The sequence below is a fragment of the Chelonia mydas genome, chromosome 1 (genome assembly GCF_015237465.2).
Source record: "Chelonia mydas isolate rCheMyd1 chromosome 1, rCheMyd1.pri.v2, whole genome shotgun sequence".
NCBI classification, from domain to species: domain Eukaryota; kingdom Metazoa; phylum Chordata; order Testudines; family Cheloniidae; genus Chelonia; species Chelonia mydas.
This window is the reverse complement of record NC_057849.1, coordinates 117,433,713-117,453,792: the sequence shown is the minus strand read 5'-3', so window position 1 is coordinate 117,453,792 and position 20,080 is coordinate 117,433,713. Positions and strand designations below refer to the sequence as shown.

Sequence of the window (20,080 nt, the reverse complement as noted above, 5' to 3'; positions counted from 1 at the left end):
CTGAAAACTTGACTTCCATATCATTTGAACGTTTTACACCATGTTTAATCTTATTTCTGGAGATTACATGATTTCCTTGTGTATTAGCACCATGAGCTCAATTCTGAAAAACTCCCATTGACTTAAGTGGAAGAAGGAACAGGCTGTGTTTGAATTACTGCTGTTTTTCCATAAATAGAGACTTTCTGATCTGTTATAAGGTGTTTCAACATTTTAGCTGATTGGAGGGTGTTTATTTTTAATGCTACCTGCATCAGTCAATTCATCTCCATGGAAATAGAGTCATAGCGTGTAAGGCCAGAAGGGACCACCGAATCATCCAGTTGGATCCCATGTACATCTCAGGCCACCATCTGCACTGCGCAGTAAACCTTACATCCAAAATTAGACTGAAGTATTACAGTCCACAGGAGACTAGACTATTAGGTGCACAGGAGAGAACAGGAAGGACTGAGGTGCACCAGTGCTGAAGGCCCCCGTGTTGACAAGGAAATGATTGTGAGATATATCCAGATAATCCCAGCAAGCGACCTGCACCCACATACTGCAGATGAAGATGAAAAAAACCCCAAGGTCATTGCCATGCATTCTGATGTGGGAGAAAATTCCTTCCCGACCGCACATATGGTGACCAGTTAAACTTTGAGCATGTGAGCAAGAACCAGCCAATGAAGCACCTGAGAGATTACTTCTTACTGCAAAGAAAATAAATGTCACAACAAACGTAATTATCATATATACTCGTTCATAAGCCGCATCTTTTTTAGTAAAAAAGGGAAGATTCAGAGAAGGGGGTTGGCTTATGAACGGGTATAGAGAGGAAGGGGTGGGACACAGCTCCTCCCCCCAACAGAGGGAGCAAGGAGAAGCAGCACAGCCAGCAGAGCCAGAAGGGAAGAGGAGGGGCCAGAGTCTCTCTGCTGCTGGCCACACTGCCCGGCCCGCCAAAGCAGCCTGCGGTGAGGCCAGAGACATCCTTCCTGGCCCTCCCCAGATAAGGTGGGAATTATAAGGTCAGCTTACGAATGGGTCATAAAATTTTTCCATTTTTACGTATCCATCTTGGTCGGCTTATAAATGAACCGGCTTATGATTGAGTATATACGGTAATCTTTGGATTTAGCCTCCCTTAAGATGAAGATATAAACAAAAAGTTTATTTACATTTGATTCAATTCATGTGAGATAAAAGAAGTAGTTTATTTTTTCTCTAAGTGTGGTTGGCGGGTGATAGAAAAGGTGTTAAGATGTTAAAAATAGTTGGAGATCCTAAATGAGAGTCGAATGGAAAACACATCCTGACTTAAAAATGACAAGCCAGTAGATTTTAAACCCAAATATTTCAAAATCTCTTTGCCCTGGCTGCCAAAATCAACTCAGGATTCCGTGTTCCCTTTGCAATAACTGATGTCATCACAGTAGAGAACTTGGATTCTCAACTCTGATTTGACTCTGGCAGAGGAAAGCAGAACCTTGAACTCAGGTCTTGGAAGGTAAGTGAAGATGGGTGAAGATGGCTGATGGATTTTCAACTATGTATTTTCAAAATGTATTGGTAATCTTTAAGTCAACATGTATGTTACGTTAGGGCCTGACAGAGGCATTCAGGCACTGGGAGTGCAGAGCCGAACGGCAGCTCTAGGAGGGAGAGGGGAATTCTGCCTGTGGATGATACAGCCTGATCCCAACCCTGTACACCTGCCCTGCTCTGTTGGCCAATATGCATGAGAAGAGTGTAGCCCTTTCTCTTCCTCTGCCCCCCTCTTTTGGGGTGCATAGTGACTGTGGGTGCACCGACGGTGCAGTGCCTAGACACAGGGACTTCCATTGTTTCTATTTCTGAGATGGGGAGCACAATGGGCAGCAGAAGTCTGCTTGTGCCATCCTCACATGTGCATTCACACAAGGGCTAATTACAGTTTTTGCTACTGTGACCCACTGGTTAGTGTGTGTGACTTGTCCCACTCCATATCTGATCCACAGAGGATGTGAATCTGCTATAGCCCCAAGCCATGGAGCTTGGCTCTTTAGCTCAAGCTGTAAAGACTCACACTTTTAGCCCTGGAGGTCCCGGGCCAGCCAAGACGACAGCAATCACACTATTTTAAAACATTTCCTGTTCAATTTAAAGGCACACAGCCACCAAGCCATCCCCAACTATCTCCACAGGTCTTTCTAGTAACCTTGACTGCTGGTTGTGTTTGGGTGTGGAGTCAGCATGCCACCAACCTTACCAAACACTTTAATACCAGTTCTCCAGGTAACTGGAAAAATCTAGAGATTAAATTGAATGGAAGGGACCAAGCTGCTGTTGCGAACACTGAACATAGCAATCTTACTCTCTCCAAACTGCTGTACACGAAACGTGAACTGCACCTCATCATAATAACCACGCAATTTGTTTCCCTATTCAGCATAATTAGACCAGCACTCTTTTCCAGCCCGGCAGTGTCTCATCTTTTGAAAGGTCTAATAAACTTAAAGGATAGAAGTGGCCTGTTGCCAGAACTAGCAGAGGTTTGGATGCAATGCAGTGTCAAGTGGGAAGGAGCAGAGCTGATGGCCTTGCATACTTGGGAACAGATTGTGTCCATCTAGCCACACATTCCTTTGAAGAGCTATGTTCTGGAAGGGTTTGATAGCAGCTCTTTGAGTTGTCTCTGCCACTGGCTAAGGAGAATGATGAATTTGCATGTACTCCTAGGTTGGTGAGAGTAGAGGGCAGGCCTTTTTTACAGTATAAAATAACTGAAGACTATGTCATCAGTTTGCAGTACTGGTCAGCTCACTACTCCATCAATTAATTTGTTCTCATTGGTTATCACAGGGGCCAGAGCTCAGCCATGCCTTATAAGCTGTGAACAGCATTGGTGGCTGATGCAGTAGTGCACGGCCCCAGAAGCTTCTCAGGTCATTAGGGGAGCTCACCTGCTGCTACACCTCTTCAGTGGGTGCTGCATAATGTCCCTTCCAAACCCAGCCACCGCTGGGTATTTAGTGAGGATGGGCACAGCCTGCATATCTTACTGAAGACGACGTATCCACAAGCAAATGTTGCCAACCCAGTGTCACATGATAAGCAATACCAGGACAAACAGTGCCATGATCAGATTTCTAAGGAGAAAGGTCCACAATGAGACACTCTGGACCTCAGGTCAATATAGAGCAGTCTGTTCCATATTTAAACTAACATTGTCCCTAGTTAGCTCATGCTAAAATGTCAGAAGCCATTTCAATTCCATTTATTCCCTTCCCCCACAGCTATTCAGTGAATACATAGAAAATAGCATGAAGGCTTCTTTTATATGCTTAGTCGGTTTCACACAGTAGTGAAATGGTCCAGGGTTCTTGTATGAGTATTTCATATCATATACTAAATATGTTTGTAACCCTAGCCCAGCTATTCCAGTCTTGTTTACAGTGAGCAAGCAATGATAAAGCCTTTCAAAGGAGTTTATGGGAGACCATAAATAAATAATGTGCTGAGCATGCTAGACAATTAGTAAACCTCCTTCAATATCCTGGTTAAAAAGAAGGATGAGTCTTCCAGAGGTCTGAGTCATCCATATCCTGAAAGGCTTGTTTGCACCTGCAGAATGTTACTTTTGGAATCACTATCCAGCAGCTCCAGCAGCTCTTTTCCTGTTAAATGAATGTGGTTAACTTGAATTTTTTTGTACTGGCTGATTTTTTAACGGGTGCTCTGACAGACGCTTTTCAACTATATGACTTTTTTTAAAAAAAGCCAGTAAAAATATTTGATAAGGGGTTTTCTGTTTCCATGCTAATATCCATAAAGGCCCCCTCAGCAAGGGAGAGAGGACAGATCTGAGAGCAGCACTGCTAAATGTGTCTGTCCCCACCCCCACTCCTAACCACACACTCAAGCTTGCTTGCCAGCCTCCTAAGCAGCAATGAGGTAAGGATTCCCAACTTCAGGAACTGCAGAACAGCTCCAGGGAGCCTCCCCATCTCCAGCTTCCCCACCAGGTTCCCATTGCTTCCTGGCACACTACCAGGGTCTGGGGAGTGAGGAATCTGGTAGGTATACCCTCCCCCCTTTAGCTTTCATCTCTTCCCAGCTTGGTGCAGGAGTCTGGAGAGGGAAGATAGGGACCACCATGGCCATCCTCCCAGCTGCTCTTGCTTCCTGGCTCAGTGCAGGGGTCCTGGGAAAAGGAGACACCATCCTGGTTCCAAATGGAGAAACAGCAGCAGCTCTGTTACTGAATTACTGGGGAAGAACGTGCACTTGAGCTCCCCCAACATCCCCAGTGCTGCCTGAGAATGTGGCCAGTAGAATAGTGCGTGACATAGGAAGTATAAAGGCCCATCAGCAAAACCATGAAACTGGGCTGTACACAAAGGGCTGTCAGATACACAAAGTAAACGCTGGGCCAGATTCTCAGCTGGTATAAATTGGCACAGCTCCCTGGAAGTCAACAGAACTACACTGATTTACAACAGCTGAAGATTGAAACCAATGAAAACAATTTTTCCCTTTAACTTCTTTCATTTACAATCCTTTTAGTTGCAAACTAGTAAGCATAACGTTTTCAGAAAGAGGTGTGATTTTCAGTGTCAATGTCCCTATAACTAAAGAGCAACCAGTAAAGTTTTCTGCAAGTTTTCCAGTAAGATTATTTATCATTTTACTGCAACAGCAATGAAATGTTACATAATTGTCATGAGCAAACCCTGGGTTTCAGATAAAAAGAGGAGTTAAATCTAACCAGATTGAATGGCTCTATGTCACGTCAGGCAACAATTTTTCATGTATTCTAAAATATGCTCACAAAAGAATGTTAAAAATGTCTGTTGGTTGCGGGGGTTTTTTGTTTTGTTTTAATACAGAATCCTGATTCATTCTAAACCTAGGAGAAATCAGCTCTTTAGTAGGTTTGGACCACAGTACTACATCTGATTTGGCCACATACACCTGAACTTTGGCCTATAGGTGAGTTGGGTCTCAGGTCTTTCTATACTGGGCCAAACACCACCACAAAATCCAAATAGCACTGAACTGGGGAAGTTCACATTCAGATATAGACTTGGACCTATCTCTGTACTTCAACAAATCTGGTTGTGAAAATCTCTAGTTACTTTTTTAGAGTCAATATCAAAAATATTGCTAAACTTTAAAATACACAGATTCAAAATGTGCAACAATTCCATTAGACTTCCTCTTACCTTACCAGAGAAATCTCAATGAGAAACCAGACTGTGGCCAGTAGGGTATTCAGGGTCATATTTTCATCTTGCTCTGGTAGAAGGGATGATTTTGAAAAATTCTAACATATTGCACAGTACCCTAACCCCCTTGGACTTTCTTTTAAATAGGTTTGTGGATCAGAGCTTGGCTCTTCCATAGAGTTGCCAGTTTTGGTAGGACATATTCCTGGAGATTTAATCATGACATAATCTTTAATTAAAGATATTTAATTCCTGGAGACTCCAGGCCAATCCTGGAGGGTTGGCAACTACACTCTTCCAGTACCCTGGCCATTACAGAAAGCTTCACTATTTCTTATTAAGAGTCCATTCCTGCACTTGCCTCTGTGTGGGTGGAGTCCTGGGCTTGTTGCAGGATAAGGGCCTAACAGTCAGATCCTCAAAGGTATTTCACTGGAGTTCGGCACCTAAAATACAGTTGAGGACCTGGGCCTAAGTCATTATCAGTGACCACCAGGAAAGCGAGTGCTTGGAACTAGAAAAGAAATACCACTTCACTGGGTAACACTTCATTAGCACAGCTGAAATTCTGCTGCAGACTGAACTTGCAGACTATCTGGCCTGGCTTCCATTAAGTCAAAGAGATATGGTCAGCTCAAATGATTTTGAAACATTACTTTGCTGATATCATTCTGTTTCCCTTTGAGAAGTAGTAGAGGTTTCATTTCTCATTTTTTGTTGCAACATTTCATTTCTATTAAACTGCATCTGCACGTATACAATGCTTCTGCTTTGGCAAACAGATTAGTAAACCGTACAAAGGAACAAATGTAAGGAATGCTAGAACTCATCTTCATTGTTTCAAAGAGAAGTATACCTTTCAAGATCATAAAAACCCCCTCTCTGAATTCAAATGAGCTTAGACAACTATATAAAGTATCAGAAGTCTTACCAGGCACTTTTGAAGGACATGATTTTTTCTCCAAGTCTCTGTCTTTACTTCTGGATTCAGGAGATTTAGTGGCTTTTTCCTGCTTTTCCACGTTCACGTTACTGTTTGCATTAGTTACATTTTGCAAAACAGGCTTCCTAGGCAATGGAGGTTTTGTGCTAAGCTGTTCAGAGGACTTTGTTTTAGATTTTATGTTGTCATTCACAGAGCCATTGATATTTACATCAGCAGTTTTTTTGATCTGTGCCTTTTCACCTTTTAGAAGTGATGCCAATCCCTCTTTTTCTAAATTAATCTCTGCACTGTATCTTTTAAACCCCTTCGATTCTGGTGAAGAGCTGTCTCTATATTTCAAGGACAGTGAAGTGGATCTAAGTTTTACTTGAAAAGGACTTTTATCTTCACTGCCTGGTTGGCACTGGGATACCACTGGAATTGCATCAATGGCCTGAGAAACACAGCCAGCCACCATTTTGTCTGCTGCTTTGCCCGTGACCTCAGAGTCAGAATCTGCCAGCGACACCTGCTTTTTAATGCTATTTTTTTCCTCCTGTAGATCTGCGCCCACCTGCACATCCTCTTTCAACTTATCGTTTCTTGAAGAGAGCTTGGTTTTTGACAGGGGTAATTTGGCGTTTAATGGACTTTCACATTCTGAGTTTTCTTTCAGGTGGAGGCTGCCAGCTCTTGGTCTCTCCCGTGCTGATGACACTGAAAATTTTCTCAAGGTGCTGAGTTCATTGGCAGCTTTCTCTGTTTTTTCCCCCCAAATTGCCTCCCTGTGTCCCAGGGACTGATTGTTTTCCTTGTCAGATGCAGCTAGTTCTTGAGTGGGCGCAGTTTGCTCCAGAGACCAGGAAGCAGATGACCCCAGCTGCAGTGACAAAGCAGGCTGTGGGATGTCAGAGGAAACACAGGGTGAGTCTGTGAGCTGAGAAGACCCTTCAGGTAATTGCTTGCTGGAAGCTGGCAATGCAGCAGACTCCTTCTTTGTTTCCTTATTACAGGAAGTTTCCATGGATATCTGACCATCCTTCTGTACATTTTTTTCTGGCCCTCCCAAACAAGAAAAAGTGCCAGTACTGGTTGAAGTATCCTCTTCAGACAGCAGATTATTCACTGAAGACCCATTAAGAAACTGTTTATTTTCTTGATTTAAAGTATTAACTGACACATCACACACATTCCTGGTGGACACACTCAGTGTTCCCGAGGGCTCTTTTTCCCTTTGTGTTTCTCTAGCCGGAGGGGGATACAAGGTGATTACGTTTTCTTTAGGCTCTAAAGGAGAAGGATAATCTGACTTAGAATGTGTTAATTCCAGCATAGTTTGGCAGCCCTCAGGATTATTTTCGTGTAACGAGGCTTCCTGCACAATGGCAGACTCAGAAGTGAACTGCCGTGTGGGAGGCCTTTCGTCTCTGTGTCTCAAGCCATGGGGAAAGTCTTTAGGCATTTCAGGTCTCTGCCAGGAGGCCACGTCACTTGTCACAGCTGTGCTGTGTGTCAACTTCTGATGGCTGGTGGTGAAGACTTCATATGTCAAGTCTGTCAGCATCTCTCTTCCATCGTGCTCCTCTTCTTCTGGGGTGCAGCTCAAGTCATTCAGAGACTCTGATTGGGTCCGCTACAAAGAGCAAACAATTATTAAGATTTTATTATTTCTTTATAACTTCACACACTTTTATTTATTGTTTAGACTGTGGCAGAGCCCACAGTCTGGCAACTGCTTTCCAAAGATAGAGGAAGACAGTCCCTGTCTTGAACACACGTAGCTAGTTAGTTTATATTTAAGAACTATATGCTGATTTCATCGTATTATGCTCGGCAAGCTGTATTACGTATATGTGTAATAATTTTCTAACCAAACTATCAAGAAATCAAAGGAAGATGTCATTTCCTGCCCCTACATAAATTAACCTCTTTGATGCCTTTATATCTGTAGCCAATATCCAGCAAAGCTGGAGCTGTAGGACTCGGGGGACAAGTTTTTGGGGCTGGATTCACCAGTGCAATTTGGCTACATTGTGGCGCTCCAGTGGCAAAGAGCAGCTCCATCATGCCATTACACATCACACAAACCCTTCTTTGTAAGGCCTGACCTTGGAGCAGCAAGTCCAGGCAAAGGGAATAGCAGAATAAAAGTATTCAATATGATAATGTACAGCAGATGGTCTTCTTACCTTTAGTCAAATTGTGACACACCCTTCCAATCTTTTGTAGCTTTTGTTTTCTTTCAAGAGTTAAAAATATTTCACGAAAGCTTATAAAGCATCTATTTATTTGGGAGGTCTTTTGATAACACATCAGGTAAGCTTTTGGAAATATGTACTTAGAACTGGCTGACTATACAGGATTATTTCAAAGCATTTTATTAAGCTGTGGAATATGCATTTTCACACAGTGCCTTTGTTAGCTTACTGAACCACTGTAGTCTACTGTGTAAATCCATATTTTAGATGTAGGTACTAATTTGAGGACTACAAAGCTTGCATTCTAAAGTGACTTATGTCTCATCCTACTCCCAGTTTTGCAAACAACAAAGTTACCATGCTAGTTCAGTATAAAATGTAGACTATTCCAAATAAAGGTCCAGGAATATAAAAACAGGATGTAGATTAGGACAGAAGTACTCAGGCAAAACTGTATGAGGAAAAAATTACTAGTGGTAAGATCTATTAGACAGTGCAAAAGCTTTCCAAGGGAAATCATGGAGGTTTTATCTCTGGTTATTTAAGACAGGACTGGACAAAGCAATAGTGACTATACTTTGGCAACACTCCTGCACTGGCAGAAAGGAATGGATTAGATAGCCTTTTCCATGGCTGCTTTTCATGCTTCTCTGACACAGCCTGCATTGTCACTATGCATAGCTCAAGATTGCTTTCCCAAGCACAAAAGTTGCTTACTGGTTTTGAAAAAACAACAAATCCTCTTGACATCATAATTGGGGGAAAATGATATTTATGTCTTTAAACAAGGTTCAAAATATCCAGACATACTAATGCCAATAACGTATTAAGAGCCTGTACAATTTTAATTAAAAAAAAAATAATCAAGATTTGAGACAGAATCAGAAAAATGTGTTCTACAATGGCTGTCTTTTTTACTCAGAAAAACTTCACTGAGGTACAAAAAATGTTTTTTTGTGAGGGCATATTTTTTGCTCAAATTTTCCACCTTTGCTGGTGAAGCCACATAAGGGTAAAGTGATTGGATAGTCCCACATAAGGGGGATTAGAACGCACGATGTTCCCAGGAACCAGAACTTGGCTCCCACTCATAGGCCATGTAATCTCTTATTTATGCGCCTTTCTAAAGTTAAAAATGTCCCAGTTGCCTTGGGGATTTTTTTAAAGCCCAACAACAAAATTCTTTCTAAAGGGTCAGATTTGACAGACCAAATTTCCATCCACAAAAATATGGTACAATCAAGTTATGCTCTGGTTTTTAAAAAATGAGTAACAAATGCTACTAGAGCCTCAACTTTATCATCACGGTTAAACGCTGAAATAACACTTCATGGTAACTTTAAGAAGAAATGAAATGTAGCCATAAATCCTTATATCAAGAGAACTAACAAGTAATCCCCTCTCGCAGTGTGCAGTTTATACGTTGCCCTTAGGGGCTGTATTCCAGATGCATACACAACGCTTATTAAACATTAGTGATTAGAAAGCAATGAAATATCCACTCACAGCTCTGGCACTACTTAATAAATGCTTATAGAGGCTGAAATAAGAATGGCAAGTCAAGTAAGAATGTGTAGTTTAAAGTCAGTGCTGAGTTCTCTGTTTATTTTTACAATTACCGAAGGAAGTCTTCTCATTTTACTAGATCTCTGGTTCCGTGGTTTTATTAAAAGCTTGTGTTTAGCAGCAGAATTATCCAAGCAAGTGGAGAATTCAGGCGGAGTGTCAAAATCAGCTGCTGGCGAGATGCTGCTGTCAGATGTTTGGGGAGACATAGTTTTAGCACTTGCATGCCTAGGGAATAGTTGGCCTTCTGTAGAGTGGGGCCTAGAAGAAGGACCTGATGTGACCTAAAAAAAAAAAAAATCCCAAAGAAAACATCAAATAATGAAATCAAGCAAAGAAAATAGGAATTTTACAGAGAAAAAACTTGTTTACTGGGATTTGGGTTTTTTTTGTTTTTTACTTTTATTTCAGTTGCACTGCAATTACTAGCTTTTGCACATGAAATACTGTGATAGCAGTTTTGCATTTTAACAGCTAGAAGATTGCAATATCCAGTCTATTGGAAAAGAATGCTTCACCGTTAAATAGCAGACCTAAAACAAACGAAAAAAGAGTCAACACATCTGAGAAAGGAAATTAGGAAAAACTTCAAAGGCCAATCCTCCTGGGTCAGCTCCCTTTCTGACTCCTACCCACAACCTACGGGGCTAGAACCTTTCTGCATTCCAGTCATACAGGGCCACGTCCCGTTCCAATCCTACAACCCTCTCTTTAAGAAAACAACGTCAAAGATTAGTGTCCCCAATATTTAACCTACTGTGCATTTTTTCAGTTTATTTCTATTAGGAAAATCTGTGACGTTTTTACCCCAAATGGAATATTTCATCCCCCTCCCCCCGATCCCACCCAAAATAAAGTATCATGGCCTGCTTGCAGCCTGGAACTTCCAGCCAGTACAACAATCTATCCAGAAATAATGCTCTTGGTATCTTTAGGATCTGGTACTTTCCTGTTAGAGGAGTTCAACTTTTCAGCCTTCCATAAATTTAATATATAAATCCCAAGGTTTATGCATAATTCTCAATTCTCATTCAGGTATGAAATTAGGATCATCTTACAAAATGAATTTTTAAAAGTGATTTTTCTTTTTCAATAATTAAATTCTTCAAAATAAGAAAAAAAAAAAGAGGATATTGCCAAGGTATCAGCCATAACTTTAAAATGATCTCCTATCACTATTTATAGCAGTCCTGTGGCAGCTTGAAACTGAAGTATATTCCCTTATTGCAGTTTTCCTCTTCATTGTGCTTTGCGCTGCTACCCAAGTATGGTGGGCTGCTGACAGTTATATAAGTTTCTCTCAAATAAGAGCCGTGAAATATTTATTTTGCTTATGGAGAAAAATGAACATTTGTATCCAATGTGCCAAAAAACTGCTTTATGCACTGCAACCAAACAGGTATTCTTTTGTATATAAAAGATCTGTTCCTGCTCCTATTGAATTCAATGGAAAAACTCCCACAGACTTCAGTGACAGCTGGATCTCCAATCATTCTATATTTAAGAAAAAAAAAAGGGGGGGGGGGCGGATAACTCAATTATGCCAGCTAAGGGATGTTTTAACTAATTTGGACTGAAGTTTTCTCTATGATATCTGCAATTTGCTATTCAAACATGACTAATGTGTAACAATGATACATGGGTACATTACACATTAGTACCTTACAGTGAATACATTGACATTTCAGCTCCTTGATAAAGGCTCAGCACTTGCTCGCCTGAACGACTGACATGAATGCCCGAAGCCCACCTTCCCCACCCCTTTCTCCTTGATCACTTGGAGATCGGACCTTAGGTAATACTAACACTGATCATTAGATTAGAAAAATAAAGAACACAGTTTCTGTCGCTTCACTTAAAATACAGCATTCGAATTGAGTTTCAGATGTATATTTGCTGCAGAGATCGTACGTCAGGGTATGGCTGGCCTTGTGTGTGTGTATAAGGGGGGGAGAAGGTTGAGAAAGCCCTTCCCAAGCAGCGCACAGTGGTAGGGGACAACCATCATTCAGCTGACTGCACTGGTGAGAACAGGGCGCGAGGCCATTGCAGGGGAGCCGGCCCCAGAGGGGGAGTATCCAGTGGAGGTGAGGCCACAGCGCCGTCTTCCCTCTTCAAACCAACAAAGCTGTGCTGTTGTGGATGGGGAGGACGACGACTCTGGCTACATCTTTTTCAAGGTGTAGCAGGTCGTGCTGCCCAGCATGTGCCCTCCCACAGCCCAGGAGGGAGGTCTTGCACTGTCACTGGGGTGATGTGTCTCCTCCCCTCTCCTAAAGAAGCCCAATCTCTTAGAAGCTGTTGTAAAGCCTGCACTGGCAGGAATGCATTTGTGCTGTGCCACTTTCTGGGTGTATCCTGAATCGGCCAAAACACATTTACAACGTATTTACACCTGTTTTCAGAAAAAGAAAAAGAAAAAAAAAAGGGTTATTTCCTTTTTTTCTGAAATGGGTTAAATTTTCACTTTGCTGAGTAACAAGCAGCATTTCAAATAGTTTTATGTGAAATATATAGTGAAGAGGAAAAGATGCCAGCAATCTGTGTCATCTAAATGGGATTTAAAAGTATATTTTGCATGATTATCACATAACAGTCAATTTAGAACTGGCCAGCTTTTTTATTTTTCCTTTGCAGTTCCCTCCCCCCATCTCAAAATTGCTCCTCGCTTTACCCCCCCGGCATTGCATCCACCATAATGCAGCTGAGGAGGACTAATTGAGACTCTTCAGAACCTGTCAAAACCACTTTTCAATCAACCAGAATGATTTAGTGCTGATTGAAGAAAGGCATCTATTCACTTTTCCTCAAGGACTGCAGACATCACCACAGAAGAATCCCCAGCTCATGCTGTGTCAGGTAGACGGATACTGACTAAAGACTGAACCCAGGTCTCCTAAGTAGGAATGCTAATCACTATTACCAGACCAAGTGTTACTGCACCAATGTAAGAGGATGGGGTGGTTTTGTAGTCAAAGCAGGGGACTGGGACTCAGAGGATCTGAGTTTTATTCATGGCTGTGCAACAGACTGCCTCTGTTTGGGCACCTCATTTAGCTCGCTTTGCCTCAGTTTCCTCATCTGTAAAATGCAGATAATGATACCAGTCTCACAGGCTAAGTTTATCTGTATGTTTGGAGGCTAAATTCATTCATGTTTGTAAAGTGCTTTGAGATTTTGAGATGAGTGATATACCAGAAGGGGTCTTTAATTATTATTACTGTCATCATTATTACCACTACTATTATTATCCCTCAGTATTACAGTATGAAGAATTTTTTAAAACAAATAGCCTTCACAACATACAAGACCTTTAAGCATAAAAAGGGAAAGCCACTGTCTAAAATTCATGCCCAGGAGTCACCAATAAATCCTGACCATGAACTAACTCCATAGATTCGGGCAGTCGGAAATTTTGTTAAATCCTCTGCAGAATTCCTGTGTTTTAGGTGTTCAAATGCACTTGTTTGTTCTCTTTTTGACTTTTTATCATCATCATCATCAATAATTCTTTGGCATTAGAGAATTCTGTTGATAAAGAATTGCAACTTTTAACGTTAGTAGGACAAACATCAAAAAAAGCAAACAGGTATATACAAAAGGTGGTTCTTGCAGCAAACAGGCAACAAAGTAACATATTTATTCCTTACATTTCCTTAAAAGACTAACATATATGTTGCTTGCTTCTTAATATATTTGGTGGAAGTTACCTGTTCTTCTTCTTCACTGCCTGTTCCAGCTAAACTCAAAGAGCTAGGGTGCTTGTGAGAGTCAGAGAACTGTGGGATGGAATGAGGAAGAGATTCAGTAAAAGATGACAAATGAGATGATTACTAACAGAAAACATCTACACACACACACCCACACACACACACGATCTAAGCTACAGTCCAGTACTGCTACCAAGTTCTAAGAATTAGTGAGGACCTTGCAAATATAAAACATAAGAGACGCAGGAAAAGAATGAAAGCTTCATTAAATACTGCATAGCAAAATTATATTTTAAAAATAATGACAAATTCTTGAAAGTTTTTTCTTCCCATGCTGGAGGACACAGTGTTAAGAGTGAGAGTGCTCTGCTTTTACTGACTGATTCTGAAGAGACTACAGATTTTTCAGACATTTTTTATTCCTGGCTGTTTTGTAATTGCTGAAAACTCACTCTCTCTGGATTGCTACAGTGGCTGGCTATAATAACCCAATACACATAACTGGCATATAACCACAATCAAAATAGAAGAGGGACACAAACATTCCTCCAGGAGCTACTGCAGCTGACAACCTATCACCCATATGGTTTTATGCATAGGTGTTTGAAGAAGTCCAACCAGTTCTGATGAAGAGAGAGCAAACTTGATGAAGGACAGCAAACTAAGTCCTTTATCCTGCCCTTTCACACAAAAAAAGGATGCTCAAATAGGAAAGTCTAGTCCATTAAATGTTGAGATTGTCAATATCACAATCTACTCACCCTTGTTGCTGTGCTGGAACTTAAAATTTCATGTAGCAAAGATATTTCTGGAGGACTCCTGGGTAACCCATCATCTTCAGAACAAGTCCCAGCATCATCCATCCTCTTTGCACGAATTCCAAATGGAGGAGGAGGCCCCAGTTTCATGCTGTGTTGGAGTTTCAACTGCAATATGGCATGGAAGTACATTTTGAATGTTTTTTTTCCACATTATCTGACTCTGTCCACTCCAATGATTTATTTTGATTTTAACTCTACACAACAAGATACAATTTAATGAGCCAGAGCATAGAGCACCTCCATTTCAGGTTCTCCCTGGGTACCAAACAGCTCATATACCTTACCACTATAATTTAGATTGAATCAAGATATAGTAATGTTGTCGGATTAAGAAATTATGCACTAATTATGCTGGGTTTTTCAAACTTCATTGCACCGCGACCCCCCTTACGACAACAAAAATTACTTCACGACCCTAGGAGAGGGGACCGAAGCCTGAGCCCGCCCACTGTCCTGGGAGGTGGAGGACAAAGTCTGAGCCCCACTGCTCTGTGCCGGAGGGCCAAAGTTTAAGCTCAAGGGCTTCAGCCCCTAGTCAGGGGGCCTGTAACCTGAGCCCTGCTGCCCAGGGCTGAAGCCCTCGGGCTTTGGCTTCGGCCCTGGGCAGTGGGGCTCAGACTTCAGCCCTGGGTCCCAGCAAGTCTCAGCCAGCCCTGGCGACCCCATTCAAAGGGGGTTGAGATCCACTTTGGGGTCCCGACCCACAGTTTGAGAACCACTGCCCTAATGTAATTATTGTTATTTAGTAGAAACCAAATGTTAAGTTACAGACAATTCTAAAAAGTCAAGTTTGAAAGAAACTCAATTTCTAATATTTTAAAAGAATGTCTTATGTTACCTGCAAAGCTCTAATCCGATCGGAAACATTTTCCTGAGAAAACACTCGTACGGGCCTAGCAGGCTCTTGCGCAGGCTCAGGAATAAAAATGCTGTCATGTGATAAAGCTCTGCTTCCCATAATACCTGTGTGGGACCTAGGATAATATAATAAGCTAGTGAACATGTATACGCTTGTTTTTTTAATCCTTTTACCGGATACTTAGATTAACTAAAGAGGATCTTGTAAATGGAGATATCAGATAAATGTTGCTTATCATTTGTTATGCCTAAAATTCTAAATTGCTGATTGAAAACAATGGTTACAACAGTCAAATAAACCTGTGTAGTACCTTAAAAAGAAAACAACTTGAAAGCAATGACATCTGTAATGTTGATAAAACAGACTACTAAAATCCTGGAAGTAAAACCCTACAGAATTTAATCAATAATTATAATTTCTAAAGTGGGTTTTCCTTTAAGAATCCTACAACATTTAATAAAGAATTATAAATTATATAGGATTCAGAACGAAAGGAAAAAAAACAAACTATGGAAAGGATATTGTCCTCTATTAAATTTTAAATGTTTTTAGAATAGCCTCTATGGAACCCTCCTACTTTCTTCTCTATTAAAATTATAAGGTTTCTCCATACATAATTTATACACACATCTGTGTGCACTACTTATTCCCTTTTACACTTCTGAGTCCCGATAAGGTTCTCCATGTACAGATTGCCCATCCACCAGCCTGTACTAATATTTTCACTGATCTGTTTCCTTCAGGGGAAAGCCATGGCATGGGGGCAGGAGAGAAAAGAGAGGAATCCTGGTGACAACTCCAGTGGAGTTGGGGCGAAGGGCTGCTACATTGGCTATATGGGACCTGTTTCTAGACTACCATGGCTCCCCTAGGATTGGCTAGGTTAAGGCTGGTAATTCTGTGTGGAGATGGTGGGGCAATTTTGATTGGGTGGGAGGCGGGGAGAGGACAATCTGAGCCATGGATATTATGGCCTGGATCCTGCAAGTGGATTGGTAAGAGTGGACACTTCTAATCATATAGAGTCCCATTGACTTCAATTGGACTCCATGCGGATAGACTCACCCATGCAGAACCGGTTGCAATATTGGAACCTATGAATGCAATGCTGCTAGTCTCAGTGGAGCTTGTGGACTACAGTTTTTGTGGACACTGCTTGTGGGCTTGCCGTGGAGATGTGAGACTCCTTCATTTTACTTCTTATTTCTGAGGGGACTAGCAAGTAACTGCTTCTACAAATGTTGCACAGGGTGAATCAAATGCCTTGTTTCTTCCAGAGAACTGTTGGGCAGTTCCATGGGTCATTCAGGTAAGGCTCTGTCCTGGTAATTTTCATTGCATGGCAGGGTAGTAGCACTGGCTGGCTGGTAACCTTGCTAATGACATCCAAAATACTGGCAATTGTGTATCTGCCTCTGTTTAACGGATGGTGTTATTATTTATTTGTACTACCACAGCGCCTAGAGATCTGAAATGTGTGCATATAGGTTTGCTTCTTCCCCCCTCTTTCTTTTTAAATAAAGCAAACCAAAGAATATAGCAAATCTTAATGTGACACTTTGGGACTCTCACAGCTATTAGTTTCTCTATGGCATTGGAATCTTGAAGAGATTATAAAAAAAAATACTACCACCAGTAAATAAAAAAATCAGAACAAAATTGTGTAGCCCTGAAACTGAGATACAGCCAGAGGGACATAAGGGAACACAAACATGAATGAAGAGTGAAATTTTCCTTGCAGTAGTAGCTATAAATATATTTGATAAAACAATAGGGGGAAAGAGATAATCTGTATTCCAGCTGCAAAAGGAAGGAAAGCCTGCTGCTTGTGCCCAATACATTAGAGACATTACAAGAATGGTTTATCTAAGTGAAAAAGTGATCTCTGTAATGCGGACAAAGTCAGAGAGATCTATAGCAATTTGCTAAGTAAGTGCCAGTCAGGGGCATTACAGCTCCTTTATGCACCTACATTTTACAGGACTAAAACAACAACTGGGGAAGCAATGTTGTATGAGCACATGTATCCTGCTTTTCTAATTGCTCCATCTTCTTTCTGGACATGTAAACCTTCTAGATGGGCGTTGGAGGTTTACAAATGTCCCAACAAATTGTGAGAGAGAGAATTCATTTTCCTTTCTTTCAGAGTATTTTACTGCCTTTGTTTTTATACAAAAAAGAATAAAAAACAACAATTTAACAAAAACAGAGCATGTGAGCAAGGTCAGAGGGCTATACACACATTGCCACACGATAAGACTGAGTTACAGAGCACGTAGGGAAGGTCTGGCCATTACTGTTCTTAAGGATTTTTGATGAGCAAGAATGCAACAACTCTGCTGTACCTATTGCTGCCAGTTTAGACACTCTGGGGTAACACCCAGGCCTTCACATTAAAGCCCAAGCAGGAGTAATGTTACTGCTGCCAATACTACAAAATGCAAATTTTTTTATTAAAAGATTATTTGGTTGTGTGGCGCTGCCTAGTGGCAATACTGTCTAATGTCACTCTAATGGACAGTACATTTTGGAAGGTTCGATCTCCAGCATCTATCCACACTTGCAAAAATAGCATCTCTTTTCCTCTGCTATGTAATCTCTGGAATAACCAGAATCTTGTTCATGAGGAAATACTGTCCATTAAAACAAAAACTTTCTTTCTGAGCAGCCAACCCTACTCAAGGCAGTGCATTGCAATGAATAATGGGCCTTTCCCTCTGTCTGTATATTCAATCAGATGGTTTAATTTTACACCATATGCCTCATATAGTTTACATGTTACAGATTAAAAATTAGGGAAAACTTTTCAAAAGCACCTACGTGATTTAGGAGCTTAGTTCCCATTTTCAAAACAGACTTTGGGTCAGATTTTCAACAACATTTACATTCCTAAAGATTCAGAAAGAAGCCCTAGTGAGATTTTCAGAAGCGCCTAGGCATATTAGGCATCTAGCTCTCATTAGTTTCAATGGCATTTAGATGCCTAACCTGTTTAGACACTTTCGAAAATTCCACTAGGTGCCTATCTCTATCTTGAAGAGCACAAATACCTTTGCAAATCTGTTCCATAGGAACTGAAATTCCATTGACTTTCAATGAGATTGAGGTACCTAAATTCCCGAGAGTCAGTTTTGAAAATAGGACTTAGGAGCCTAAGTCTCTTAGGCACTTTTGAAAACTTTATCATCAAGTTTATTTCTCCTCAGATAAGATACTAGTAACTGTTGCACCTAAATCACATTTACTTGCAATTTCCCCATTACCATCAGTATTTTCCTAAAGAAAGTGAGGTGCCTCAGAATGTAGCTTTTTGAGTAACAGTTGGAGGTAAGCACTTGGATATTTAATCCATAAACATCATTCTGCCTTTTGGAAAAGCAATTACTTGTTTGTTTGTGAATAAAAGTAAGACTTACTCAAGTTCATCTTCAGAATCATAGTCAATGTGCCTGGACTCTGGGGCTGTGACATCACTAGCTGACTGGCATGGTTTCAGAGTGATGCTCCCGGAAGATGGTAAGGTCTCTTTCCTTTTCCTTTTCCCAAAGAACTTTTTGAAAGATTTGAACTTTGACTTTTTCTTTCCTAAATAAAGAAATATTAAGGAAAGTCTATATGATAGTTTTAAAATTCCAATAGAATTTAATAGAGAATTATGACTTTTTTCTTAGATTTCTTCATAAGAAGTTTTTCTTGGGAGAAGCAACCTGGCCCACTGTGGGGTTGGTTTTTTTTTTTTTTTTATTAACAGGTCTCTCAAGTCTAAATTGATTGCAAGGTATTATTATTATTATTAGCTGGAGGAATGCATTGTGATGCCTATGGCATGTTAGAAATAACCTATAATACAGGAAATAGGATCTTTTCTAATACTGGTTCCACCTTCCTCTTCAGATAAGATTTAATATAATTACACTATGAAGAAAAACCACTGTGTTAACTGATTGGGATGCAGAGATTTAAATTACAGTTTGGAAACTCAGTGTTGTTATTTAGCAAACTAAACAGTTAAGTTCTGGAAAGGCTTGTTTCCAAATGGCAAAACTAATTTAAATGCAAAAATGTCACATTTAGGTGGAAAATGCAGTGTCAGGAGGCTAATGCTTTTAATAATATCAGTTTTATAACAAATCCAGAATATTTTAGATGGTAATTATGTAACTCATTGGTTCTCAGAATATTAAAATAGGAATCAAGCAATAATCTTGAAAAGTGATGCTGTGCTGCTCAGAGGGGAGGGAGCTTAAATAGAGATAATTGCAATCTTCTTGTGATAAAAATTAGTGTTTTACCCAAAGCAATCCAACAACAAAAACCCAACACACTCGCAGAGGTGTCTTGCAGGGACATCATGCAAACTAATCCAGGATGGGCACACGTTTCGAACAGCAGAGATTATAACAGTCACCAGAGACAAAGGGCCAAAACTCAGACATGCTGCAAGTCCACTGAAGTGAAAAGAATTATGCCACTTACACCACATCTGAATTTCACCCTAAGAAAGTGTTTTAATTTAAGCATCTGAAAATGTCCCAAAATTGTAACTCAGAGAGAGAGAGAACATAAGCGCATTCCCTAAATAAATAGAATCATTACTGTGAGAAGACCAAATGATACTGAAACTCAAGAATTCTTAACAGTAAATGAATACTTTTCATATACAGATGGAAAATAGGCACTGTACCTGAATTGTCCTCACCACATCCTTCAGCCTCTCGCAATTTAGCATCCATTATCCTTGTGGAACTCATGTGATAGTCACTAAAAAAGGGAGGGAGGAGGAAGGTGTTTGTAAACTAATTTTTCTTT

General features: G+C 40.6%; 1 protein-coding gene across 5 annotated transcripts in view; it reads right to left on the bottom strand.

Annotated features, from left to right (window-relative positions):
- The window catches only part of CRACDL (CRACD like), a 104,862-nt gene that overhangs the window by 18,718 nt on the left and 66,064 nt on the right, over nucleotides 1-20,080 (bottom strand). For 4 of the 5 annotated variants that reach the window (XM_043537206.1, XM_043537224.1, XM_007068979.4 and 1 more), the window contains exons 2-8: nucleotides 19,956-20,032; nucleotides 18,688-18,856; nucleotides 15,251-15,386; nucleotides 14,353-14,517; nucleotides 13,592-13,660; nucleotides 9,935-10,165; nucleotides 6,124-7,750 (exon numbers count right to left, since the gene is read on the bottom strand). In XM_043537206.1, coding sequence (XP_043393141.1) covers nucleotides 6,124-7,750; nucleotides 9,935-10,165; nucleotides 13,592-13,660; nucleotides 14,353-14,517; nucleotides 15,251-15,386; nucleotides 18,688-18,856; nucleotides 19,956-20,022 — 2,464 coding nt within the window. In that variant the 5' untranslated portion in view covers nucleotides 20,023-20,032. The remainder of the gene's footprint in view (nucleotides 1-6,123; nucleotides 7,751-9,934; nucleotides 10,166-13,591; nucleotides 13,661-14,352; nucleotides 14,518-15,250; nucleotides 15,387-18,687; nucleotides 18,857-19,955; nucleotides 20,033-20,080) is intronic. The other variant, XM_037898550.2, reaches the window with a different exon arrangement.